Consider the following 27,640-nt stretch of genomic DNA (forward strand, 5'->3'; position numbering starts at 1 on the left):
GAAAAATAACTCATTGGCCAATATCATTGTGAAATGTAAGTAGTAACATTATATGTAAAGTTAAGAATTTCTCCTGCATGATGCTGGTAGCACATGTTCAACTGATACAGCCCTGACTAGGCAGGAGAGATTATACTAGTCTGTCCTCAACAAAGGAATGTGTGTTTACCTCAAACAACACTGATTTAGTAAGCAGGGTCTCTAAGACAGCAAGGAGGCGGCAAGGCAAATCTACATTTCAGCATACGCAGGGGAGAAGGGCAAGCATGGGGCCCACCTTCACCCCCAGACACCACATCGCACTCTTAACAGTTTAAATAAACTTTGCTTTGGGGGTAATCCTCAGAAGAATCCACTACAAAGGGTGACTGGATTACAGCAGTGAGGGGCAAAAACACAGATCTCTCCCTCTCCTTTTCCCATCCACCTAATACAACAAAGGAACCAGCCTTTTGACTTAGGGAGAGGAGAAGGGGCATCCTGACTTGAGAATTTGATCAGCAGTGTTGCTGGGAACATGTGGTTAGGATTTTACCTTGAATCATAGACTTTAAAGTCAGAAGGGATCATTATGATCATCTAGTCTGACTTCTTGCACAACGCAGGCCACAGAATCTCACCCACCCACTCCTGTAACAAACCCCTAACCTATGTCTGAGTTATTGAAGTCCTCAAATCATGGTTTGAAGACCTAAAGGTGCAGAGAATCCTCTAGCAAGTGACCCATACCCGACACTGCAGAGGAAGGAAAAAAACCTCCATGGCCTCTGCCAATCTGCCCTGGAGGAAAATTCCTTCCCGACCCCAAATATGGTGATCACTTAAACCCTTGAGCATGAGGACAAGACTCACCAGCCAGCACCCAGGAAAGAATACTTTGTAGTAACTCATATCCCACCCCATCTAACATCCCATCACATACCATTGGGCATATTTACCTGCTAATAATCAAAGATCAATTAATTGCCAAAATTAGGCTATCCCATCATACCATCCCCTCCATAAACAAGTTTAGTTTGTTGAGTTTAGTTGTCACAATTTTAATTAATGCATGATTTCTTTAAACGAGCGTTATGGGCATGGAAGCATGTTCTCTGAATGGTGGCAAAGCACGAAGGGGCATATGAACGTTTAGCATTCCTGGCACGTAAATATCTAATAATACTGGCTACACCAGTGCTATGCAAACACCTGTTCTCATTTTCAGGTGACATTGTACTTAAGAAGTAGGTAGAATTATCTCCCATAAATGTAAACCAACTTGTTTGTCTGAGCAATTAGCTGAACAAGAAAGGACTGAGTGGATGTGCAGGCTCTAAAGTTTTACATTGTTTTGTTTTGAGTGCAATTATATAACAAAAAAATCTGCATTTGTAAGCTGCACTCTCACAATAAAGAGATTGCACTACAGTACTTGTATGAGGTGAACTGAAAAATACTCTTATTTTTACAGTGCAAATATTCATCATAAAAAATATAAAGTGAGCACCATACACTTTGTATTGTGTTGTAAACTGAAATCAAATATTTGAAAATGTAAAAAAATCCAAATTATTTAATATATTTCAATTGGTATTCTATTGTTTAACAGTGTGATTAAAACTGCGATTAACGTAACTCATGTGAGTTAACTGTGATTAATCAACAGCTCTACTATTAAGTATGTCTGATGACATCTAAAGTAGGACAACTGCTTGCTTCTACATTCATGATGGAAGGCAGAGAAGGAAGGGACAACCAGAATGAACATGGCTGCTGTGATCCAAAGCTACTGATCTAGGCTTATTCCCCTTAAAGTAAACTCTTCCCTTCACATAAATAGTGAGATTTGTCCTGCATTAACCTAGGCTATGCAGCAATTCCCATCCAAGACCATTAATAAAAACAAAGTAAGAAGAGTTGAAACATACGGTGCTACTCACTGAATGGTCCAGTTTGAATCGCTTTTCCTCAAATCTTTGCTTCTGTTTGAGGATGAGCTCATTCACTAAAAATCAGAAAGAAAACACCATGTTAAGGCAAGAGATGAGTGAAAAACTTAATGAACATTAAAAAAAACAAAATTCTGCTTGAAAACTGTTTTACCTACTAAGTGTTAATTGTAACAAGATTAACATAACTGAAAGATTAGAGAAAAATATGTTTTCAGATTACTGGGAACATCTGACAATGTTATCTACAAGCAGTTTTACTGATTCGCCCTACCTAGTCACTTTCTCTCTTGTCTTTCCTATAGCAACATGGGAGAGACTTTTCCTTTAAAACAAAAAACCACCACACACAACACACAGCAGGACCAGGACCAGGAGTTAGGGGCAGGTGTACTTCCCAAAACTTCTTTAGTTCATCTTTCTAAATTACTATAATAATTTAATTAGACTAATTGTTTCAGCTCTGGGAAAAGTACAATCAGAAAAGAGGGAAGGAGATGAAATGGTAACTGATTCACTGCAGATTAGCAAATAGCACCAAACAAGCCAAAAAAAATTTAAAAGCCCCCAAACAACAACTAGCTTCTAACAACATATTCTTTAATTATTTTTTGGTATAATTTTGTTTCACATATTGATTTAGTCTCCCCCTACTTATTCTTTGACTAACAAACCCTGTTCCTTACACACGCACCACCCTCCTTTCTTTTGAGCTCCTTTAAAATCCTCAAAAAGCTTTATTAAAAGAAAAAAGTTTGATATATCAGAGTAGTTCACTCTCTCATTTTAATGGTCAAAAAAATATTTCCACATTTCAGTCTATAATTGTAACAAAGGAAGTTTGTGCATGCACAGGGGCACTCTCTAAATAGGAATGCTTCTTTCCACATTCTTGAGGGGGAAGAATCTCAGAAATATGGTTTATACAGGTGCACAGCTGCATAGGTATTGGAGAGTCAATGTGAATCTGGAAGATAAAGTCTGAATGAAACGTCAAGGCACGAAAAAACAGACGATTTAAATAATCTCAATTGCAATTGTTGTATTTTTCTGAAAGAATTCAGTGGAGTTCTGTGGGGGTCACAGGGGTTCACCTTCTAAATATAACCTGCAGAACAAAAGCCTTTCAGCTTGTCTACATGGGGAAATTAGTGCGCAGTAAGTTTGGGTGTGAATTTAAATTGCACTAGCTACCTCTACACTAACTCACCATGTGGACATAGTATCAGTGGGGTAGCCGTGTCAGTTTGGATTTGTAAAAGGCGACAAAGAGTCCTGTGGCACCTTATAGACTAACAGACCTATTGGAGCATACGCTTTCATGGGTGAATACCCACTTTGCCAGAATAATGTCATGTGGACATATTTACTGTGCACTAATAGAGCCCTCAGCCAGTTTAACTTAATGCACTCAAAGACACTCAACACATGGTAAGAGTGTCCGCACAAGGAGATAGTGCAAAGTAACTAGCATGTGCTAGCTACTGCAGGATTTTTTTTCCTGTGTAAACAAGCTCTTATATAAGGTATCCCATTCAGATCTAAATGCGCTTTACAAAAGAGAGGCAAGTATCTGAAACACTATAGTTTCCTTCTTTACTCCAGATGTGGACTAGTTCCATGATTAAGAATATCCAGTCCATCATTCTAGGTTCCAACCCTTACTGAGGAAGGGAAGGAATTGTCCGTTATTTTTTAACTTCATCATTTTGGATTTGTGATAATTGCTTTTGAAATGTTCTCGCCACTGTGACCTTTCATTTGTTATTCTACTTAAAATTAAAGTAACAGCTCACCCCACAAAACTACTAAAGTTTACACATTTCTCAATATTTCTTAGTCCAACTTTCTTCCTTCCTTTGCCTCAAATCTTTCAATTTTTATTCATTAGGATAGAAATACATGGGAAAATTAATATATGTGCGCCATATGGTGCCCCATGATACATGCAACCCAAGTCTAAATTCCAAGTAAAATTGTATCACACACAGTCTAGTGTCTTACAATGACTGCACCTTATAAATACTTACAGCCAAAAATATGGTGTAAGAGGTAGAGTAAAATCAGTTCATAAAGATTTAATCTGTAGTCTTCATTTTGCATCTTATAGAGCACCAATAATAAATGGGCCAGATCCTCACCTAATGTAAATTGGCCTAGCTTCATTGACATCAGGGTGCTATGTCAATTTACACCATCTGCCTGGCCTCACCGGATATAGTCACAAGCATGAGGGCTGATGTACATTTTGTACCTGGAATTGTAAGTTTACAGGACACTTTTGCAAGGTTGTCTTTACTACTGCTAAATTCTTATCCTGGGACAGTGTTTCTAGTGCAAACAATTAAGCATAAGACTCACCTAAAAAGTTGGGGTAAAGATGATCTATGTTATCAACCACATAATTACATTTGGGGCATCTGTTGTTATCCTCCAGACTCTGATGAATACATTTATAGCTGTTCAAGGAAAGCAAGAAATAAAACAAGTTAAAGGCCATGAGGAAAAAGGTACAATGAAAGTACAGTACAGATAACAGCAGAAAAATAATATTAGCACTTCATGAGGTGCTCCATACGCCCTGTTAGATAACAGCTGTAAATGGAGCACAAGGATGTATCTAGAAGGGAGTGATATCAGGATGTTCCAATATTAACTAGTAACGTCCTAAAGCAAAAGAGCAATTTAAAGCTTCATATCCAAAACTTGGATAGGCCACAATCACGTTTCTGCCTTGAATTAAGGAACAGTCACTCAGCATATACATCAGGTTGAAGGACAGTATGTAATACACTAAGGGTACATCTACACTACAGGATTATTCCGATTTTACATAAACCGGTTTTGTAAAACAGATTGTATAAAGTCGAGTGCACACAGCCACACAAAGCACAATAATTCGGTGGTGTGCATCCATGTACAGAGGCTAGCGTCGATTTCTGGAGCATTGCACTGTGGGTAGCTATCCCGTAGCTATCCCATAGTTCCTGCAGTCGCCCCCACCCATTGGAATTCTGGGTTGAGATCCCAATGCATGATAGTGCAAAAACAGTGTCACAGGTGATTCTGGGTAAATGTCACCACTCATTCCTTCCTCCGTGAAAGCAACAGCAAACAATCATTTCGCACCCTTTTTCCCTGGATTGCACTGGCAGATGCCATAGCCTAGCAACCATGGAGCCCATTTTGCCTTTTTTCACTGTCACCGTATGTATAATGGATGCCGCTGACAGAGGCAGTACTGCAGTGCTACACGGCAGCATTAATTTGCCTTTGCAAGGTAGCAGAGACGGTTACCAGTCATTCTGTACCGTCTGCTGCTGTCATGGGTGCTCCTGGCTGACCTTCACTGAGGTCGGCCAGGGGCGCAAAGACAAAAATGGGAATGACCCCCCGGGGCCTGCCTAGAATATGGAGCAAGCGTATTAGAGAAGCAGTGCATCAGAGAACCAGAGAGCACAGCTGCTCCATGTCAGATCCCATAGAAATGATGAGCTGCATGCCATTCTAGGGGGTGTCCCTGCAACAACCCCACCCGTTGCTTCCCTCCTCCCCCAACCCTTCTGGGCTACCGTTGCAGGGTCCCCCATTTGTGTGATGAAGTAATAAAGAATGCAGGAATAAGAAACACTGACTTATTAGTGAGATGAAAAGAGGGGGAGGCAGCCTCCAGCTGCCTCGAAAGTCCAAGCAGGACATTAAACGGTGGAGGGCAGAGGAGCGCAGCATCCCGCTGCTATGATAGTCCAGGCAGTACAGAATCTTTTCTTTAGACATGAAATGAGTGGGGGGCTGATGGAGTTCAGCCTCCAGCTGCTATGATGAAGACAGTTACCAGCCATTCTGTACCATCTGCCGGGAATAACCGGGAGTCATTCCTATTTTTACCCAGGCGCCCCGGCCGACCTCACCTGAGGCCAGCCAGGAGCACTCATGGGCTGATGACGAGAACAGCTACCAGTCCTAATGCACTGTACTATCTGCCACCAGGGAAGGGAGGGGAGAGGATGCTGCTGTTCATTGCCCCAACACCGTGTCTACCAGCAGCATGCAGTAGACATATGGTGACATTGAAAAAAAGTCAAGAAACGATTTTTTTTCCCTTTTCTTTCACAGGCAGGGGAGGGGGGTAAATTGACGAGATATACCCTGAACCACCCCAAACAATGTGTTTGACCCTACAGGCATTGGGAGCTCAGCCAAGAATGCAAAATGCTTTTTGGAGACTGCAGGGACTGTGGGATAGCTGGAGTCCTCAGTCCCCTCCTCCCTTCCTCCATGAGCATCCATTTGATTCTTTGGCTTTCCGTTACGCTTGTCACACAGCACTGTACTGTGGATTCTGTATCATAGCCTGGAGATTTTTTTCAAATGCTTTGGCATTTCGTCTTCTGTAACGGAGCTCTGACAGAACAGATTTGTCTCCCCATACAGCGATCAGATCCAGTATCTCCCGTACGATCCATGCTGGAGCTCTTTTTGGATTTGGGACTGCATCGCCACCTGTGCTGATCAGAGCTCCACGCTGGGAAAACAGGAAATGCAACTCAAAAAGTTCGCGGGGCTTTTCCTGTCTACCTGGCCAGTGCATCAGAGTTCAGATTGCTTTCCAGAACAGTCACAGTGGTGCACTGTGGGATACCGCCCGGAGGCCAATACCATCGATTTGCGGCCACACTAACCCTAATCCGATATGGTAATACTGATTTCAGCGCTACTCCTCTTGTCGGGGAGGAGTACAGACACCGGTTTAAAGAGCCCTCTATATCGATATAAAGGGCCTCGTTGTGTGGACGAGTGCAGCGTTAAATCGGTTTAACACTGCTAAAATCGGTATAAACGCGTAGTGTAGACCAGGCCTAAGTGTCTTCGCCCACGAGGAGACCCATATCTTGCATCTGAAGTCAGTAAATGCTCTGCATAGCACAGACTGGCAGCTTTTACCACTTTTGTAAGCCACAATACATGACAGCAGTGTCTGGAGTCTGTATAAAGTAACTTTGCCAGAACTGTAAAAAAAAAAAACTTAGTAAACAGTATTATCCTGAGACTACAGGATTATCTGGCACCCACAGTAACTTTAAATGAAACACAGACAAAGCATCTTTGGTCTCAGCTTCTCTCACTTCCTTCCAGCAGAGTAATAAATGTCATGCCATAAGGGACTTTCTGCTTCACTGCTAGGAAACCCAGGGACACACTAATCAGACACTGCACCTTGCTGTCAAGGACAATCATCCATCTCTGTAACATTACTATGTAGTATCTCACTCCTCAGATCAGTGACTGGAACAAAGGACTGATATTATTGGATTGGTGCTGTATCATGGACACTTCAAAGGATTTGCAACAAGCACAAGATGCTGCTTATGGCACATAGTTGCAGAAGTCAGCAGCTACTTCTCCTGGAAGCATAATGCTGTAGAGGAGAAGCATATTCCACACTACAAAACTTAATCTGTAGGATGAGTGTAGCGTTAAATGTTACTAAAAGATCAGTAAATGTACCAAAAGAACGATAAAACTCACAAGAGTTCTATTCTAACTGTTTGCAAAATGCAAATGAGATATTAAGCTTTATGCTTCCGGGCTTAAGCTGATCTCTAACTATCAGATCATAAGGAGGACTAATGGGGGGGAGGGGGAATTATACCACATCTGCCTTCTGCAGGATTCTTCTCCCCACCCTCCTCTGAAGCACCTAGCCCTACTCACTGCAGGAGCCAGGTTACTGCAGTCAACAGATGTTGAGAATGATCCAATATGGCAATTCCTAGTAAAACTTTGCAAAAAACAGATATCTGAAGACAAGGGAATGGGGGGAGGGGTGTCCCAGTTTCAAAAGTGACAAGTAAATTCTCCCCTCACAAAGGAGTTTGTTAACAAAATCACATCCTCTACTAAATAGGAAGTTGACTGACAATATTTTACCTATAAGTACAGTATACTATAAACAAAATACAAGTGCTTTAAGTTACAAGTGATGTGGTAGCACAAATATTTTTCACTCTGGCCACAACCTTAGTCCTCTGACTAGTAGGACTCAAAATTTTAAATCCTGTTTTTACCCATTAATTCAGTCACAATTAACATGGGTTAAGCAGGAAAACAAAATGACGAAGAAACAAAATTAAGTTCCAAGTTTCAGTGTAAATCAATCTCTAACCACACTATAATGAAAGTATTTACAGGATGATCAATGGACATTTTGCTTAACATAAAATCTTACCAGAAACTGTGTCCACATTTCGTCATGTATGCTTCTTCAATCATATCAAAACAGATGGGGCTACAAGTAAAAATAAATAAAAATAAAATGATGTCTTTTTAAGTGTAAGAAAAGCAAACAAGAAAAAAAAACAACTGTAGTTAAAAAGTTCAATGCAGCCACCCAATCATTAAGAGGGAACATTTTCTGTTTGTAAAAGGGATTTAAAAAAAAAAAAAAGACAGCAACAGCAGCTTAGCAATTTAAAGATCAAATGAACACGCAACAGTTATTCTGTGAACAATGAAAGTTGTTGTGAAATCTATGATTTATTACAATTAGAAACCAGGACAATGTCTGATCACAGAGCTTTCAGCAGATACAAACAACCTCAAACACAATTACAGAACCTTTATAACAATCCATTTAAAAAAAAAAAGAACCTTCTGACAAGCAATGCTAAGTCTAAAACAACAGTTTCAAAGTCAAAAACCCATTTCTTTCTACACTGCTCAGTTACTGCACAAGACTGTTGTGAGGATGAGTCCAAAATTGTAGGACAGGAGAACAGGGATGACAAAAAACAAAAACAAAAAGAAGGGACACTCTAGTTTTGCTAAAACTCTAAACTGACAGCAAGACATGTCAAAAAGAATGTGATATTAATAGAGGGGTAAGAATTAGACTTTGGAATAATCAACACAGAGATGGGAATGCAACCATGAGACAGGGACAAAAAGGAATAAAAGCAGAAAGAAGCTGCTGATGGAACTTTGCATGGCATTAGCAGAGAGTAGGAAGAGGTGAAATAACCACTGAAGACTATGAAAGTGCAGTCCAAGAAGCACAAAAAAAATAATAAAAATAAAAAAAAAAACAACAACCAGTCAAGCATGGAGTTGTAAAAGCCCAAAGGGAAAAGAAATTAAGGAAAGTGGAATAGTTGAGGGTGTTAAAAGCACTGGACAGGTCAAAGAGAATGTGGATGGAATTAAGGCTTTTGAATTTACCCAGAAAGAGGTCATTGGTGTTTTTCGCTAGTGCAGACTCAGCAGAGCAGAAAGGGTTAAAACAGACTGTAAAGGATTAAGAACATAAGAACAGCCATACTGGGTCAGACCAAAGGTCCATCCAGCCCAGTATCCTGTCTTCCAACAGTGGTCAATGCCAGGTGCCCCAGAGGGAATGAACAGAACAGGAAATCACCAAGTGATCCATCCCCTGTTGCCTATTCCCAGCTTCTGGCAAACAGAGGCTAGGAATGCTAGCCCTGCCCACCCTGGCTAATAGCCAATCATGAACCTATCCTAAATGAATTTATCTAGTTCTTTTTTGAACCCTCTTATAGTCTTGGCCTTCACAACATCCTCTGGCAAGGAGTTCCACAGGCTGACTGTGCGTTGTGTTAAAAGACACTTCCTTTTGTTTTAAACCTGCTGCCTATTAATTTCATTTGGTGACCCTCAGTTCTTCTGTCATGAAAAGAAGTAAATAACACTTCCTTATTTACTTTCTCCACACCAACCATGATTTTACAGACCTCTATCATATCCCCCTCAGTCGTCTCTTTTCCAAGTGGAAAAGTCCCAATCTTATTCATCTCTCCTCATACGGCAGCCGTTACAGACCCCTAATCATTTTTGTTGCCCTTTTCTGAAACTTTTCCAAGTTCAATATATTTTTTTGAGATGGGGCAACCACATCTGCACACAGTATTCAAGATGTGAGTTTACAATGGATTTTTATGGAGACAATATGATATTTTCTGTCTTCTTATCTATCCCTTTCTTAATGATACCCAACATTCTGTTTGCTTTTTTGACTGCTGCTGCACATTGAGTGGATGTTTTCAGAGAACCATCCACAATGACTCCAAGATCTTTCTAGAGCGGTAACAGACAATGTACACCCCATCATTTTATATGTATAGTTGGGATTATGTTCTCCAATGTGCATTACTTTGCATTTATCAACACTGATTTTCATCTGTCATTTTGTTGCCCATTCACCCAGTTTTGAGAAATCCTTTTGTAGCTCTTCACAGTCTACCTGGGACTTCACTATCTTGAGTAGTTCTGTACCATGTGCAAATTTTGCCACCTCATGGTTTACCCCTTTTTCCAGATCATGTATGAATATGTTAAATAGGACTGGGGCCAGTACAGACCCCTGAGAGACACCACTATTTACCTCTCTCCATTCGGAAAACTGATCATGTATTCCTACCCTTTGGCCTGGTCCACACGGGGGGGGGGGAAGGGGCGGGCAAGATAAATCAATTTAAGATACACAACTTCATCTACGAGAATAGCATAGCTGAAGTCGACGCATCTTAGATCGACTTAGAATCACTTACTTTGCGTCCTCGTGGCACAGGATCGAAGGCCACCGCTCCCCCATCGACTGCTTCTACCTCTCGCCAAGCTGGAGTTCAGCAGTCAATGGGAGAGCGATCGGGGGATCGATTTATCGCATCTACACTACACGTGATATATCGATCCCTGATAGATAGATTGCTACCCGCAAATCCAGCGGGTAGCGTAAAAGTACCTTTTGTTTCCTATCTTTTAACCAGTTACCAATCCATGAGAGACCCTTCCCTCTTATCCTATAACTGCTTACTTTGCTTAAGAGCCTTTGGTGAGGGACCTTTTCAAGGGCTTTCTGGAAACCTAAATACACTATATCCACTGAATCTCCCTTGTCCATGTGCTTGTTAACCCCCTCAAAGAATTCTAATAGATTGGTGAAGCGTGATTTCCCTTCACAAAAACCACGTTAACTATTCCCCACCAAACTACGTTTATCTATGTGTCTAACAATTTTGTTCTTTACTATAGTTTCAACCAGTTTGCCCAGTACTGAAGTCAGGCTTACCAGCTTGTAATTGCCAGGGTCTCCTCTGAAGCCCTTTTTAAAAATTGGCGTCACGTTAGCTATCCTACAATCATTTGGAATAGGCTACAGACGACAGTTAGTAGTTCTGCAATTTCACATGAGAGTTCCTTCAGAACTCTTGGTGAATACCACCTGGTCCTGGTGACTTATTACAGTTTAGTTAAACCTCTTCTAGTGACACCTCAATCTGGGATGGTTCCTCAGATTTGTCACCTAAAAAGAATGGCTCAGGTTTAGGAATCTCACTCACATCCTCAACAGTGAAGATCAATGAAAATAATTCATTTAGTTTCTCTGCAATGGCCTGATCGTCCTTGAGTGCTCCTTTAGCATCTCAACCGTCCAGTGGCCCCACTGGTTGTTTAGCAGGCTTCCTGCTTCTGATGTACTTTAAAAAAAAAATTGCTATTACTTTTTGAGTCTTTGGCAAGCTTCAAATTATTTTCTGGCCTTCCTAATTATATTTTTACACTTCATTTACCAGAATTTATGCTCCTTTCTATTTTCTTCACTAGAATTTAACTTCCACTTTTTAAAGGATACCTTTTTGCCTCACTGCTTCTTTTACTTCGTTGCTTAGCCATGGTGGCTCTTTTTTGGTTCTCTTATTATGTTTTTTAATTTGGGGTACACATTTAAATTGAGCCTCTATTATGGTGTCTTTAAAAAGTCTCCATGCAGCTTACAAAGATTTTACTTTTGGCACTGTACCTTTTAATTTCTGTTTAAGTGACTGCCTCATTTTTGTGTAGTTCCCATTTCTGAAATTAAATGCTACCAGTGTTGGGCTGCTGTGGTGTTTTCCCTGCCACAGGGATGTTAAATTCAATTATATTATGGTCACTATTACCAAGCGGTCCAGTTAGATTCATCTCTTGGACCTGATCTTGTGCTCCACTTAGGACTAAATCAAGAATTGCCTCTCCTTATGGGTTCCAGGACTAGCTGCTCCAAGAAACAGTAATTCAGGGTGTCAAGAAACTTTATCTCTGCATCTCTTCCTGAGGTGACATATACCCAGTCAACATGGGGATAGGTGAAATCCCCCATCATTGAGTTTTTTATTTTAGCAGCCTCTCTAATCTCCCTGAGCATTTGACAGTCATCAGCACCATCCTGTTCAGGTGGTCTGTAATGTATCCCTACTGCTATATTCTTATTATTCAAGCATGGAATTACTATCCACAGAGATTCTATGGTACAGTTTGCTTCATTTAAGATTTTTACTTAATTTTATGCTCTTTTTTCACATATATAGTGCCACTCCCCCACCATTCTGTCCCTCCGATATATTTTGTACCCTGGTATTACTGTGTCCCATTAATTATCATTCCACCAAGACTCTGTGATGCTTATTATACCAATATCATTTAATACGACGCATTCTAGTTCACCCATTTTATTATTTAGACTTCTAGCACTGGTATATAAGCATTTTAAAAACTTGTCACTTTTTAAGCTGCCTGCCATTACATGACGTAATTGAATGGGACTTTTTCTCATTTGACTGTTTCTCATCAGATCCTACCTGTATTTTATCATCTTCCAGCCTCTTCTCCTTACTAGGACATAGGGAATCTCAACATAAAAAAGTTGATGGTGAGAAAGTGAAGATTATGAGAATCAATGGCAGTCTCCAGGAGCATGAGCATGAAGAGAAAGAGGAAGAAGGAGCAATAGTTGGGGAGACAAGAGAAAGAGAGGAAAGTCTTGGGCTTCTAGAGTAAGAGAGCCAGTGGTATGTTTGAAAGGGGCCAGATGAGAGTGGGATTAAGAAGAAAGTAATCCTCATCTCAGATTAATCACCCAACAGAAAAGATAAGCAATAGGATATACAAACTTTAAGATTCTGAATGGTTGTCTACCAAGATGAAGCATGTAGGAAGACAACAACAATTTTGCATCTAATGCATGGCTCAACTAATATCAAATTTCAAGGTTAACAGTTAAATGAATACACTTTAAGGAACCTTTACAAATACGTATCACTTGATAGGATGCAAAATATGCTAGTCTCCAGCCAGTAGTCTCTAACAAGGGTGTACTCCCTTCACAAGCATCCTCCCATGGTTTGCTAACAAAGCAAAATTTTTGCATGTCAAAGATACCTGTCTCATTGCAGAAAAATGATGGGGCAGGAGAACCCAATCTCAGGCAGAAACAAGTAGGGTTTGACAGAACAAACTACATACATGAAAGGAACCAGAATGTTACTTTTCTTTCTTCACCCCACTCTCTCCACTTCAGCATGGTGTAAGTGGGTAATAACCTCCCACAAGTTGATCTCCACTTTCCACCATCCACTCAAGAGGAGTGGGGTCTTCTCCCAGCCTTATCTCATCCATCCTGAAGCAGGAAGGAGAACAGTGCCTCCAAGTCCATCTCAAATATCTTAAACCCACTGAAAATACAAGTGGAAGCAACAGTCTTCTCTGGGCCAATTATCCTTCCCAGATTGGACAAGTATTGCCCTGAAAACTAGATGGAATCTAAATATATAAACTACATTGGTTCTCAATATTCTGCAACTGAATCATGTATTCAAAACAATTTCGTTTGAGGCCAATAACACTACATTTAAAAAACCCCAAGAGTTTGGACCAAAACTACAGACTATCTAGCCCCTTTCTTAGCATGAGAACCACAAAAGAAATGAGAGTATCCTTAATATGAAGTGGCAGGTTCATTTTGGGTTGTATATTGTTTTTGTTCATTTTGATTAGCATCCAACTTCAGAGTTGAAACCAGAGTCTCGCAGCTAACAATCGTTTAATGTCAAGGCATTATTCAGCTTAGAAGAATTATAAAAATAAAGTTAGCCAACAAGAATATATTATTAGTAGGAGAGGGAAAGATTATTAAAGACTAAAAATAATTAAATAATAATAATCAAGGTTTTGCAATGATTTGAGGTTGCTCCTCATGTTTGTTTAAATACAACAACAACAACAACAACCACCTTCACTCATTCACTTTGTTCTTGATACCATGTTCCTTAGAAGGGAGGTAGAGAGTGTCCGTGGAATGTAATGTCCAAACAAGAGAGTCTAAATACATGCATTTATAAAACCATTTCTACCATGAGAACAACAGAGTCATCTCCAGTATGCCCCTAATGTGCAGAGTTTGGAAAGTGCAGTGTGCAAGGTCTGTAACATGATACAGAGTTGAGCTAACTCAGAGTTTCCTTAACATGCTAGCAATCCAAAATTGTGCTGTTCTCCATATTATTCTTCTTTATACGAGTCTGACTGGATAAGTGGCAGAGACAGAATAGCTGAGGAAGAGACCAGTCAGATCCTGCAAAACACATGTATGACGTGACAGATCATTCTTAACAGAGGCTGACATTTCCATTATTAAAAGACTGCTCCCCAGCAGTGCTCACTGTTTTATAAACAGAAACTAGATTAGCACCTTTTAATACTTATCAGTCACCACTCGCTACTGAAATGTAAGTGGCTATACAAAAATATGTCCTAAACTAAGCTTAAAAATATAACAACAGAGTCCTAAATAGTATCTGTTTACTTAGCTGACCTTACAAATAAAGGCTAAAACTTCCTAATTCAATGACCTCAATGGACCACCAGTATCACAAAAGGCAAGAAACCAAAAGACTCAGGAAACCACAGGGATGTAGTATAAAATGATTCCCTGTCTAAGACCATATAGAATCATGCAAAGTCTTGCTTTGAAGTTCTGGACAACACAATGTTGGGAGCAGATCTCAACTGTACAACAAATGAAGGTTTTCATTTGTCATAGTACAGTACTTATTGAAACCTGGTTTCCCATGTGCATCAACAGTAGGAGGTTTATCACAATAAATATATATCCTCTTTCAGCTAGTGCACAGAACATTACAAATGTATTCCAAGACCTTTTAAATACCTAACTCAGATACACAGTCCAAAAACAAAAATTAAGGCAAAAATGCGGAGAGAGCTGAGTGAACACTTAAAATGAATCCAAACTGATTCACTGATTGGTGATGCTCTGTTGGCAAAATACTAAAGTTATGGCACAAACTTGGGAAAGAATGGGGGAAAAAGAGTGTTCATCCAGCCTCAGTGGAAACATGGGGATGAGGAGGGGAAAGATCACTAAAAATAAAAAGAGGCAGATTTCCAGCAGGACTGTTATAGAAAGCCTAGAGAAATTCCAAAGTAGCCAATATATAAAAATACAAAACAAAAACGTACCAAAAAATGTAGTTATCCACTTCTTGGAGAAGGAAGGAACCACATGAGAGGTACAAGGGGGAGTGGAAGACAGGTAGCTGAAAAGTCTTAGGGCTTGTCTACACAGAGAAAGTGAGGAGCATAGCTGTAGCAGAATAATTATTCTGGTTAATTTCCCCATGTAAACAAGCCCTTATTCCCCATCCATTGCCTTAAATGGCAATCTCAGGTGAAAGGGATACAAACTGCATGAGCAAGCCAAATCCTCTTTTGTGAGTAGAAAAACCCAGTCCCCAACAGTAGCTGCAGCTTTAGTACTATATACAGGAATGACAGGCATGAAAGTCTTCAGATATTTAGAAAGCCCTAAACATTTCAATGAAGTTTTCAGGTAGCCTAGTAGATTTGGACATAGCTTCCATTAATTTTACTGGAACATATGTCCCTAAAATCCTTATATTGCTTTGAAAATTTCTTCTTCTAGACTGTTATACTGTATCCATCACAGTGGTATTCAACCCTTTACAAATCTTAAGTGTTCTATGCAAGTGGTGTATGCGCGTGCACACACACAGAATTTTTCAGTCTCTTCCTATATAGCAATAGGTAGAATCCACTGCAGTTTCTCTAACTTGTCCTTCTATTCTTCTCTCTTATTTAATAGTAGAGTATGCCTCTGTGTGAGACACACACACACACACCCTTACATTTTTTTTTTTTTAATATAGACAGACATGAATCATTGTCTCTATGAGGCAACTAAGTCAAACAGAGGAGTCTTGCATTTTGTCCAGAGCGTGGTCATATTCTTATCCTCAGAGATTCTGGCAGGAAGTTCCACAGACTGAATTGTGTTGGCTTCTGAACAGGCTCCTCTCCTACTTATCCTAGTCTTACCCCAACTGCTGAGAGTTTCTTGTTGCCCAAAAGGATCTCCAACTCATGAAGTCAGAGGTGCAGAAGGGAAGGTGGTATATGAGATAAAGGTTCTCAGTAAGCTGGGACCAGGCAATGATCAAGAGCGGGCTTTAGAACTTGATCCAGTCTTTGATGGGCAGACAGTGCAGTACTAGATGATGTAGTCCTTTCAATCTTTGTGTCAGCAAATGGGCTGTTTCGTTTTACACCAGCTGTATAGTGTTTGTGGATGTGTTTCCCCAAATACAGCACATTACAAATTGAATTACTATGGACAGGTCTATGTCTGACATTAGGATTAACAGGTTTCTGAACAGTCCTGTGGTTAGATGTTTGGCTGTGTGTGTGTTTTCCCTCTGTGTGCTGCCCCAGCCCCGCAGAGACAGCTGGCACAGCAGACATTGAGCCCAATGAGTACAAGATCTGTTAAGGGATGAAGGTACCGAGCCAGGTTTATTGTTGACAAAACACGGTACTAGTATCCCACAGACTCTACCGGGACACTAATACATGTATGCCCGTAACAATGGATCAGCTTCATGAACAGCTTATATTTTCTTATTAAGAGGTCTATCATCCCGTAATCCTGACTTTTCAAATGAAAGGAAGACAATAAGCAGAGCAATGAGCTTCCGAAATTCAAGTCTGCAAATAAAACTCAGTGCATAAGCAATGCCCAAGTCTTGCTGTTGTTTCTGAGCTCTGAGAACAAAGTACTACTATGAAACATTACAGTCACCGAAGAAGCAACATGCTTTGCTCCCAAGCAGCAGCAGCACGACACCATTCTGGAAAGAGTTCTGTCCATCACCCTGTTCAGAGTTAATGTGGGGCCTAGAAAGAGGCACTAAAGAGTAAAGTGTGTCACAAGGTCAGGGGAGGAGATCCTCCATGATCAGAGACTTCCCCCTCCCATCAACTTCCCCATAGATAATTGGAGAAAAAAGCCTGATAGAACTGTTATCCTGTATTTAAACACTCCTTCTTCTCTGTGTTAATACAGGATGTAAACTCCCAATAGTACTGCGCTAGAGAACACAAAAAGCTCATCCTGAATACAGTTTTCTCCACTTCGTATCCCCAGGTATCGGCCGAAATGTACTACAATTTGTACACAAGAGATACTCCAACAATGTACTGTTTGCTAAATATTTCAAAACCCAAACCAGCAACCTAAGCCAAACTTTGCATTGCAGCTTAGCAATCACACTGCCGAGTAAGCATTTTTAAAGTACTGAACAGAGGATATGGGCATAAACACCACTAATATTAAGCATGATTTCTGCATGCACCTTTGCAAATCCCACTCACTCAAACCCATTTGTCCATTTCTCAACTTCAGCCTGGTATCAACAGAAGCCACCATAGATCTTGCAGGTATACCTTTTGTTACCACTCATGGTCCACATGCAGAGGGATCACCAACTGTTCCCTGCAGCATACTTTCTTTTAGAAAGTGTCTCGTTTATTGAGTTTTTCTTTATGGGAAATTTTTGCTTCTCTGGCCAAAATAAAAGCTTATTTATTTAAATTGAAGTGTATGGCTCTGAAATCACACACATTTGACTTTTCACACATTGTACACAACTCCAAAGAGAGTCATCCAGTTTAGATTCTTACCTCTGTAAGTCACACAGATAAAGCATTATCTCAGTGTTGCTACTGTAATTAATTGACAGCTGTTTTGAGGATGAGATTATTTCATAAACATTAAAAAGGCTAGGGATAGACCTACTGCCCACAGAAGTCCATGACAATTGAACCCAGACAAATTAAATGTAAGTCACGGTCTGCCTTTAAGCAGCTATAAAAACCCCAGTATAGTTTCTCTATAAATGCCACTGAACAGCAGAATATATAAGAGTTTTTCCCTGCTTGTCACTTCATTAAATTCTTCCTCTTGCTCTGCTTAGCCAATTGTACTTTGAAGAGAGACTGTGACTAATTATGTATGTGCTCTCTTCAAAATGTGTATTGGACTCAACTGAGAAAGTTTTAAAGGTTGGTTTTCCATCTTTTGAAAAGAAAAAGAATAAATTGCTTAACCATCAAGAGTTTTCAACAAGCCACATGTTCTTGTTATAACCTTTGACCTCTCTTCCCTCTAACCTTCTTTCTCCCTGCTACATTTAGTACTGTGCCGTGCCATGCCTAAATTGATCATAAGTACTCTAGGTAGGGGATCATGTCCCCCAACCATCAACTCCTCAACAGTGTCATCTCCCAACCATCTCCCCTCACTATCTTCCAACCAAACCATCCCTCCTTCTCACAAAAAGTTGTCAACACACTAGTTGAACCCACCCACCAACCTTCTCAATCAAAAGTCCTAAGCCAACCACTTCTTCTTAAACTTGGAGTTCTTGAGTGTATGGAGGAGAGTGGGAGTTAACAGACATGGGTTCTACTCCATCTCCAGTTGTGCCACAAACACCGTGACACTCACTGAGCAAGTCACTCAACCTCTGTGGCCGCTTCTCTCAAATTATGCCACTTGATAGCTTCAGTTATCCATCTGTACAATAGCAATACTACTTCCTTTGTACCACCCTTTGCCTGTCTTGTCTATTTAACTAGCAAGACAATCACCACTCTGAGGATCTTACAATATGTATCTACAACATCCACCACAATGGGGTTCCCAGGCCTGACGAAGCCTGTGTGTACTACTATAGCACAAATAGTAATAGATATATTCCACTGAAACCTAAACCCAAATACCAACAGCCATACAGAGTAGTCTTATAAATAGCCACCCCCCACAAAAATCATTTAACAGTCCACCAGCCTGACTTCAGTGAAGAGCCTAAACCTTTAACATACATCATCATCACATTTACCACCCTAAAAATGGTGCACTACCACTCGTCCATATTGTCTGGTTATATTTCATTGCATTCATCCATCAGTTAATTAAAACTTTGCCTCTTGTAGCTGATTGAGACCAGCTGGAAGGTTTGGGGCCTATTAATGATAGGAACTGTTAATGTTCTTTTTAAGGCAGATTGCCATCAGTGACAGCAAGGCTCTGCCTCAAGAAGCTATTTTATTGTTAACGCCTAACCTGTTACTACAAATTAACCTAAATTTTTTGGAGAACTCCAAGTACATCTTTATCATCAATGTTCACATTTCCTACTGATCTGGTTTTAGGCACTGGTCTGATACACGTGCAATTGTTACTGACCTTCCAAGAAACAGACACGTCCAAGCTGATTTTGTTAGTTCTATCAGCAGGTTTCAATACCAGTGATCAAGAGATTGTTGACTCCTCTTTAGAATCTCATAGGAGTGGATAGGAAAACTCTTCAGTGGGTTCTTTCCTGTCCAAGAGATGGACATGCATGGATTTGCAGGGCTCTGTTTTATATCTGCAGGTGTGGATATCTGTGGACCATTTTTACAGATCGCAGATACAAATTTTGTGCCAGCACAGGGCTCTACCAAGAGGTGCTAAAGGATGACAAAGAGTGATTACTCTTTCTCCTTAAAAGCCATCTCATATGTGCAGTTATAAATAGCTCAAAATAGGTAAGAAGAAAGCAATGCCAAACATGTAAGGGGAAGAACTTATGCACTGGACAAGAGCTGTGAGCGCATTCTCTTGGAGATACATGACTGACCATTGATGATATGTTTTACATTTTGTAGTGAAAAGGGCTCTATTATTTTTTCTGGATGCTTAAGTAGCAGTCATGGCATTTAGTTTTTTCCATCTAAAGTTTCTTGCAAACCATTCTTTCCTGATGCACCACAGTGATCTCTACCATGATAACTTAACATTTCGCTACTGCAACATGCTGAACTTGAGCACCTTGAAACTTTAGCTAGGCAAAATGCTCGTCTCAAGTGCTGTGAGACACTACTGCCACATACAACCAGTTCTCTGTGCCCTATACTGGTTACCAGTTTGTTGACTGGACTGCACCTGTAAGTAATCTACAAACACACTAAGACCCATTCTTTCAGGGCTTATCTCTATAGCAAAAATGCACTGTATTAGAAAACATTAACTCACCCAATGTATAACACTAGCACTGATGAGGATAAGCATGTTTAAAATCAAGTTATGGTTAAAACACAGCCAGCTAACCATTTTAAAACAAACTATTATTATAAAGCATTCAGTGTAAACATACTGCACAGACTAATGCACTGCTTTTTCCCATAGTAGGGGAGTTCTCTCCCCTAGTACCCTATAACTAAAACTATGGTCAGCTGGGCACTTACTGTGACCGCCCAAGGCTGAATTCTTGAGTGCTAGACACATTCTCAACGGGAAGCCTGTATCTCTGAAACCTGCTCCTGGCCACCACCTGCTAGGCCCCAAGTGCATTGAACATCAGGTGAAAAAGCCATGATTTGTTCGGTCAGGATTCATTAATTTGTGGTCTCAGTGATATCTGCAGAGGCGGCACCTCGGAGAAGAGATCTTCTTCTGTAGGGGGGTGCGGGTGGAAAGTCCTATCGAGTCTCGTTAGGTATACAAAGGGCAAGCAAGAGGCAGGAACGCCCCCCCAGCCAAATCCCAGCAACCCAGACAACCCATCAACGCTGCTCGGCTTCCCCCGACGCCCGCATCACCAGCCCCTCCCCCCGGGACAGCCTAGGTGGCAGCGGGGAGGGGCGTGCTCCTGCCCCCAGCCCGGCCGCACTCACCATACGAAGTCGTTGCTCTTGTCCTCGTACGAGTTGAGGAGCCCGTTGCAGAGCGGGGTTAGCAGCGGCCTCTTCCTGCTCCCGCCGCCGCCAGACGCGGAGCCGCCGCCGCTCCCGCCGGGCCTAGCCGCCCCCGCCAGCCGGGAAAGCCCAGAGGCGGCAGCCCCGGAGCCCGAGACGGCGGCCGCCACCAGCACAGGCCGCGCAGGGCCCCCGAGCCCCGCGGACGAGGAGCAGGAGCCCGGCGCCGACGACGAGGAAGCCGAAGTGACGGCGGAGGCCGCGGCGCCCTGCCCGGCCGGGGGGGGCGGCTGCCGGCTGCCTGACATGCCGAGGCCGGGCGGGGGAAGCCTTAGCGCATCCTACGCGCCAGCGCCACCGCCACCACCACCACGGCGAAACAATAAAGTTTTGTTCAAAGCAAGCACCGCCCACCTGCCGGAGCCGCGGCCGCGCGCGCAACTTTATCGGCACCTCCCCAGCGGCGGCAACACAGGCCTACGGCGGAGCCAGCCTTGTTCAATCTTTATTGACAGCCCCCCTGCGGGAGACAGCAGGACGGGAGACGGTCACACTCCGCGGCCACCGCGCACGCGCGGTCTGCGGTGGAGACTGGGGTTCCGCCGGCGGGCGGGGGAGGAGAGAGAAGAGCAGCGCGTGCGCAGCTCGCCGAGGGAGGGTGAAGGGAGGAGGGGCCGGGGTTGGCTGACGGACTCTTCCCCCTAGAGCTGGGCCAGCAGCTGGGGAAGGGGAAGGTTGTGGCAGGCAGGGCTGGGTCTAGGTTCTGTGCCCCCCCCCCCCAAGCAAAAAAATAAACCCTCTTGAGAGCGCAGCTGCTGAAGCAAAGAAAAAAAAACCTCCCTGAATTATGCAGCCCCAAACGCTGCTTGGTTTGCTGGTGCCGAGAGCCAATCCTCCTGGCAGGCCCATGCGACCCGTCCAGGGAAGAACTTCTCCAGGGCAGGGCCAAGTGAGGGCAGCATGGCACAGCACCAACCTCGGCAGTGAGTGGGGTGAGTCCTCCGGACCTCAACCAGCATGGCTGCCCAGCAGCTCCACTGTCTCCCTGACATAGTCGTGATGGAAGAGCAGCAGGGCCAAATTGAAGTGGAAGTGTGACCCCCTGCACCTGCTTGCCATGCCACTTCCTAAGATTTGGCCCAGCCACCCATCCTGACAAAGTGTGTCCGGGCTGATGGAGAGGAGCTGGGTCAAAGTCAAGTGAGGGACATTGTAACCTGGCACAACGGCTCACAACACCACTCAGATTTCTGGCAACTATGAAAATTGTAGTGTGTGTTAACAGTTTCCTCAACAATCACGGCCCACTGTTTTCTTATAGCCTTGTCCATGTGATGATGGGACAAATGGCAACCCTAGGACACCTGGGGTCTGTACCCATCTTGCTGTGTGGCCTTGAGCAAATGACTTAGAGCCTGATTTTCAGAGATGCTGAGCATGCATTGATTGATTTCAGCTGGAGCAATGGATGTTCAAATCAGGCCATTAACCAATCCATGCCTCAGCTTCCCCCTCAGTAAAAAGGGGTGATGCCGTTCACTGCCTTTTGGGGTTGTTATGAGGACATAGTAGTTGACATTTGTAAAGCACTTTGCAGTTTATCAGTGAAAGGTGCTGTGGAAAGAGAAAGCACTGTTATGTACTTATTTTTACTATAGAAGAAACAGCTGTTTTTATAATCATCCCTGAAATCTATTAAATTTCTGCCTAGTCCAATATACTTTAATTAGGATAAAGGCACACAAAAAAGGGATCCTCCCATCCTTGCTGTTAGAATGAGGACTCCACTGATACTTTCTTAAAGATCTGCAATGGTAACAGTTTTTGTAATCTGTTCCTCCTCCATTATCTCTGCCTTGCCTCCCACCCCCTCCTCCCAGCCTTCCCTCTCTCCTCTGCTGCTTTGTCCATCCTGGTCTCTCTCCTTCCATGCTTTCCCATAGTTTTTGCCCCACATGTCCCCCCACTTCTCCATCTCTGTCCCATTATTCCTTGCCCTCTTTAGTCTCCTTGTATTCTACAATCCCATTAATCACCATTGTTTTCTTTCCTGCACCCCACATTCCCAGGTATCTTCCCTCAGTATTCCTCTTGCCCCACTCCCACATTCTCATGTTTACCCTCCCATCAGTACCACCAACCAGATCTTGTTCAGCTCAACACACCTGTGGAAATATAGCACAGGGTGTCTCAGATTGGACACCCAAAATTGAAGCACAACAAATTAGTGAAAATGTGACCTGGCTGCAGTTGTAGGGTATGAAGAGAAACTGGCCAGGGTTATTCAGTTTGTACATCTAGTGCTTTACATATGGAGCTGGCTGTGAAGAGAAACTACTAGAATTAGTCTGTTTCACTTTGTTTCATTTTGCAACCATCTTCATGTGAAAATAAATTGATACTAAGAAATAACACCGTTTTCCTTCTGCAAGCTCTGTACATTGGGAGCCCAGCAAAAGAGGGGTGGGGGACACGAAATAAGAGTAAAGTAGGAAAAGCACAAAAGAAGAGCAAATATGGAAAGAAATTCAGAAGACAACACAGCCACAGTAAAAAGATGTTTTTATGTGAAGGGGGGAAAGAGAAAAAAAAGAAAGATGTACTCTAACAGTACCATTTACTTTTCACATCTACTTCTGCTCCTCCAAAACTGAAAATCAAGATACAGAAGCAAAATTTACAGGCTGAGAGCAACTAGTGGAATGTCTATAACCTACCTTGCTCCCAAAGTTCCTATGAATAATGTTTAGATATTTGCGCTGATCCCAGAAAAATTGCAGAGATTAAAAACAAAATAATATCTTTGAAGAATGTTATTTCAGTGAAATAAACCAATCAAAGCCAATGCATGTGTGGAAGTCCACCCATTACTGTACATGATAACTAGCCTTTGCAGCATATGCATATAAACCCCATGTTTGTGAGTAAGGCTTGAACCCAGCAGTGTCAGCATCAAAAAAACAAGTCTCTGCCACTTGAGTTTAAGATTTTCTCTACCTGTGCAGTGTACTTTTAGCCGCGTTCATCCCAGGATATAAGACAAGATAGATGAGGTAATAACTTTTATTGGACCAACTTCTATTGGTGAGAGAGACAAACTTTCAAGACGCACAGAGCCCAGACCTGAAGAAGACCTCTGTGCGGCTTGAAAGCTTGTCTCTCTCACCAACAGAAGTTGGTCCAATAAAAGACATTACCTCACCCACCTTGTCTCTCTAATCTTCTCTACCTGTGAGATAGTAATGGATTGTATGGTCACCGTGACCAGCCTCCAGAGGGCGCTCTGATCAAACTCATTAGACCAGTGTACTGCACATGCATTTATGGTAATTGTATACATAAATCAGACAAATTACCCTCCAAACTCTACATTGGAATGTGTAATCACTTGCACTGTATATGCAACTGCAGTAAATGCACACACAGTTGAGGGTACATCTTTGCAGAAATACACACATGGATTTCTACCTCTTGCAAATTTGTCCTTTAGAGTCTCCTGTCTACCAAACTCACAATATTCTTTATTCCAGTCCCCACAGTATAATAGTGTCAAGGCTACTTGTGTGGTTATTGTCATGTTCCAAAGATGATGTGTTAAGAATACATTCCAAAACATAAAGAGACACTCTCCATCATAGTCAAATATTACTGGGGCATCAATATTAGAAGGAAGGAAGTGAGAGTGTATTTGCAGCTGAATGCACCTTAATAGAAATATATGTTTCTGCCCTTTTTCACACATCAATCCTCCTTACTATAAATTGTGTTTGTGACTTTTATGACTGTCTCCATTTACCTACACTGTTTTCCACCAGAGCTGTAATGATCACGCCTAGCCCAACCATTGAAGCAACTGGGAACAACATGCATCTCATCAGTCCTTCCCCACAAGGGAGATTGGCACTTTTTCTAAATAAAAGGATGTGTCGGCTAGTTATTTGAGACTGAGGACTGGCAGTCAAGCGTCTTAGGCTCAGTTCATGACTGCCACTGACTTGAACAAGGCACTTAACCTCACAGTTCCTCAGGTTCCCTATGTGTAAAATAATAATAGGGACTGCATAACAAAGAGTATAATAGTACCTAGTTAGGGCTATAATAATATCTCATCAGAATGTTGTAAGGCTTAACAAATGAACATTAAGAAAGCTCTTGCATATCTTTCTATGAAAAGTGCTATGAAAGTACAAGGCATTATTATTATTTGTTTGTATTACAGACATGTAACATCTTCCATGAGAGGACCTAAGAGAACTTTATAAATAATACTTGATTAGGACTCTCAATTATCCAGGTGATATTAGAGATGATATTTTACAGATTGGGAAATGGAGGCATAGATAGATTAATAGCGTGATTTTAAAGTCAGTGGGTGCCCAGAGTGCTCAATGCCTCGGAAAATCAGGCCGTAAGTAACTTCCCCAAATCACAAAGGAAGTCAGTGGCAGAGTCAGCCAGGATTTCTGGCTCTCTGGTGTATGTTCAACCACTAAATATGCCCCTTCCTGAATTTACAAAAGGGAATTGGGAGAAGCTTAACTGAATCCTTCTGAGTTTTAAATTCTACAAGAAATTAGTCTCAAAGATCAAAGACTTCCAAGAACTTTATCTAGTCATTTAACACATAGGTTTCTCAAGATATAAGAAAAGGACTCAGAGCAGAAGTGAAAGAAAAAGATAAACACAGCAGAAGTTCTAAGAACTATTATTTGTTATTCTTTGTTTGGTGGATTTTAGTCTAGGTGCAAGTGAGGCTTAGAATGTGGAATATATGGTGTCTAATACAGTGAAGATTGTACAAGAGTTTCCATCTACAGGGTTTTTTCCAGGTCTTAATAACTAAGTCCAACTTCTACCTTTTGGGCTGAAATTTTGGAAAGTCTGAGCAAAAATGGTTCAGAATGACAAGAGTGAGGAAAATAGTTTCTCTCTCTATATATATATATATATGTAAATATAATTGTGATCTTTTTTTAATAGCTCTAGTTCCTGAATGGTAGGTAGTAGAAATTTGAGGTGTTGAAGAGATATGCCTTTCAGTGATTTGGTGAAAATTTGTTTTGATTTGACCGAGTTAGGAGATTTTTAAATACAGTATTTTATGCACGTGCACTGATTTTAATGGGGATAACGGTGGTTTTGTTTTTACTAATTATCTCACAATGTTCCATTGGCACTGCAGATCTGTGCCTATATCAGGGGACTGAAAGAGATCTGTGCATATGTGTGTGAAAGAAAAATGAATGGAGGTTAAATTATAATGTGTGGGGGTATGTGGATTGAGGCAGAACTACAAAAGAGCCTTGTCTCATTTCTGATCTATTAATGGTGGGAGGGATAGCTCAGTGGTTTGAGCATTGGCCTACTAAACCCAGGGTTTTGAGTTCAGTCCTTGAGGGGGGCCATTTGGGGATTGGTCCTGCTTTGAGCAGGGGGTTGGACTAGATGATCTTCTGAGGTCCCTTCCAACCCTAATATTCTATGAATATACAAATTCTCAATTGGTGCCCAATACCATAGAACCCTGTTTACAGGGGAAATATATACACAATCATGTAATTAAAGATGATGTCATAATGAATATGCATGAGGAGAGAGTTAAGTTTGCACAAGCAACCTTATGAGTGCTTTGCTTTACACTGTCCTTTTAGAAGTGTAATAGGGTGATTCACTCCTTAAGGGCTGGATGGATGGGTCTAGCAAACCTTGATTACTAAAGAAGCACACCTAGGTTGGATCAGGGGCTTCCTTATAAAGAGCAGAAGGAAGCTACTGAGTATGGCCGACAGGAGAAGGAAGCTGTGGCCACAGGTGCAACTGGTGGCTTTGAGTAGAGCAGACTGGTACTGAAGAAGCTGTATGTGGTGAACGAATCAGGGCTGGGTATGAACTTTTGTGTTATCAGTATTGCCAACTTCAAGAGATCAAAAATCATGAGATTGGCCGAAAATATCACGACAATTTAAGAAAAGACTATATTGTGGGAGGGGTTCTTTTTGGTCAGTCTTTTGACTTTTGAACTCCCCCTGCTCATCCCCAGGGTGTGTGCATGTGACAATTAGTGTTGCCACCTCTTCCACATGTACTGAATAAGGTGATTTTGGCCCCTGCTGCAGGATCTCTCACCCCCACATCTTCCCGTCTCCTGCCTAGCAATTAACCTGTCCCCCAGCCGCCCATCAGTTCTGTCCTCACCCAAACCTCTCTGTTCTGCTCCCCTCAGTTCAGTCTCTTCTCTATGTCACACACTGAAGTGTTGCCAACTCCCATGTGGGTCCTGCAATATTTGGTGTTTTTCTTAAAGTTCCAGCTGCTGGAGTCAGGTGACTACACAAGAAACTCAGCTTTCAGATTTTAAAACTAGTACGTTTCTAGCCTTTACAATTGTAGAGAAAAGCTTAAAAGTTTGATTTCTAACACCTCAAAAAACAGAAGGTAAATACACTCCCCTCCCATTTCTCTTAAGGCCACTGGGACCTGAAAATTTTGACTTTCCACAGAAGACAATATCCATTAGGAATATCAAAGTGACTTACGGATTTGTTTGCTCCCCACTTTAGCCCCTCCCCACTCAGTTCTACAAGAGACAGGCAGAGAACAGAACAGTGTACTGTTTTGCCAAAGCCAAGACATGAGAAGTCACTGAAAGATTGGATAGGTTTCTGAAGCTGATGGGCATGGATCTAGTGATAATGGTTCATCTCAGCACTATTAACACTGTGTCATGGGCTGTCTCACAGATAACAGATGACTTCAGGAACCTCAGAAGTGTGCTGAAGAAGTAGAATGTCCAAATGATCTTCTCCAAAATCCTTTCTGTC

At 41.8% G+C, this 27,640-nt stretch overlaps 1 protein-coding gene across 2 annotated transcripts in view; it reads right to left on the bottom strand.

The window, feature by feature from the left end:
• The window catches only part of COP1 (COP1 E3 ubiquitin ligase), a 218,303-nt gene extending 197,031 nt beyond the window's left edge, over positions 1-21,272 (bottom strand). The window contains exons 1-4 of one of the 2 annotated variants that reach the window (XM_030571631.1): positions 20,799-21,269; positions 8,161-8,220; positions 4,293-4,390; positions 1,911-1,987 (exon numbers count right to left, since the gene is read on the bottom strand). In XM_030571631.1, the coding sequence (XP_030427491.1) occupies positions 1,911-1,987; positions 4,293-4,390; positions 8,161-8,220; positions 20,799-21,127 (564 nt within the window). In that variant the 5' untranslated portion in view covers positions 21,128-21,269. Of the gene's footprint in view, positions 1-1,910; positions 1,988-4,292; positions 4,391-8,160; positions 8,221-20,798 lie in introns of both variants that reach the window. The other variant, XM_030571630.1, reaches the window with a different exon arrangement.
• Between the last annotated feature and the right edge of the window lie 6,368 nt (positions 21,273-27,640).

The sequence above is a fragment of the Gopherus evgoodei genome, chromosome 8, assembly GCF_007399415.2.
Source record: "Gopherus evgoodei ecotype Sinaloan lineage chromosome 8, rGopEvg1_v1.p, whole genome shotgun sequence".
NCBI lineage: Eukaryota > Metazoa > Chordata > Testudines > Testudinidae > Gopherus > Gopherus evgoodei.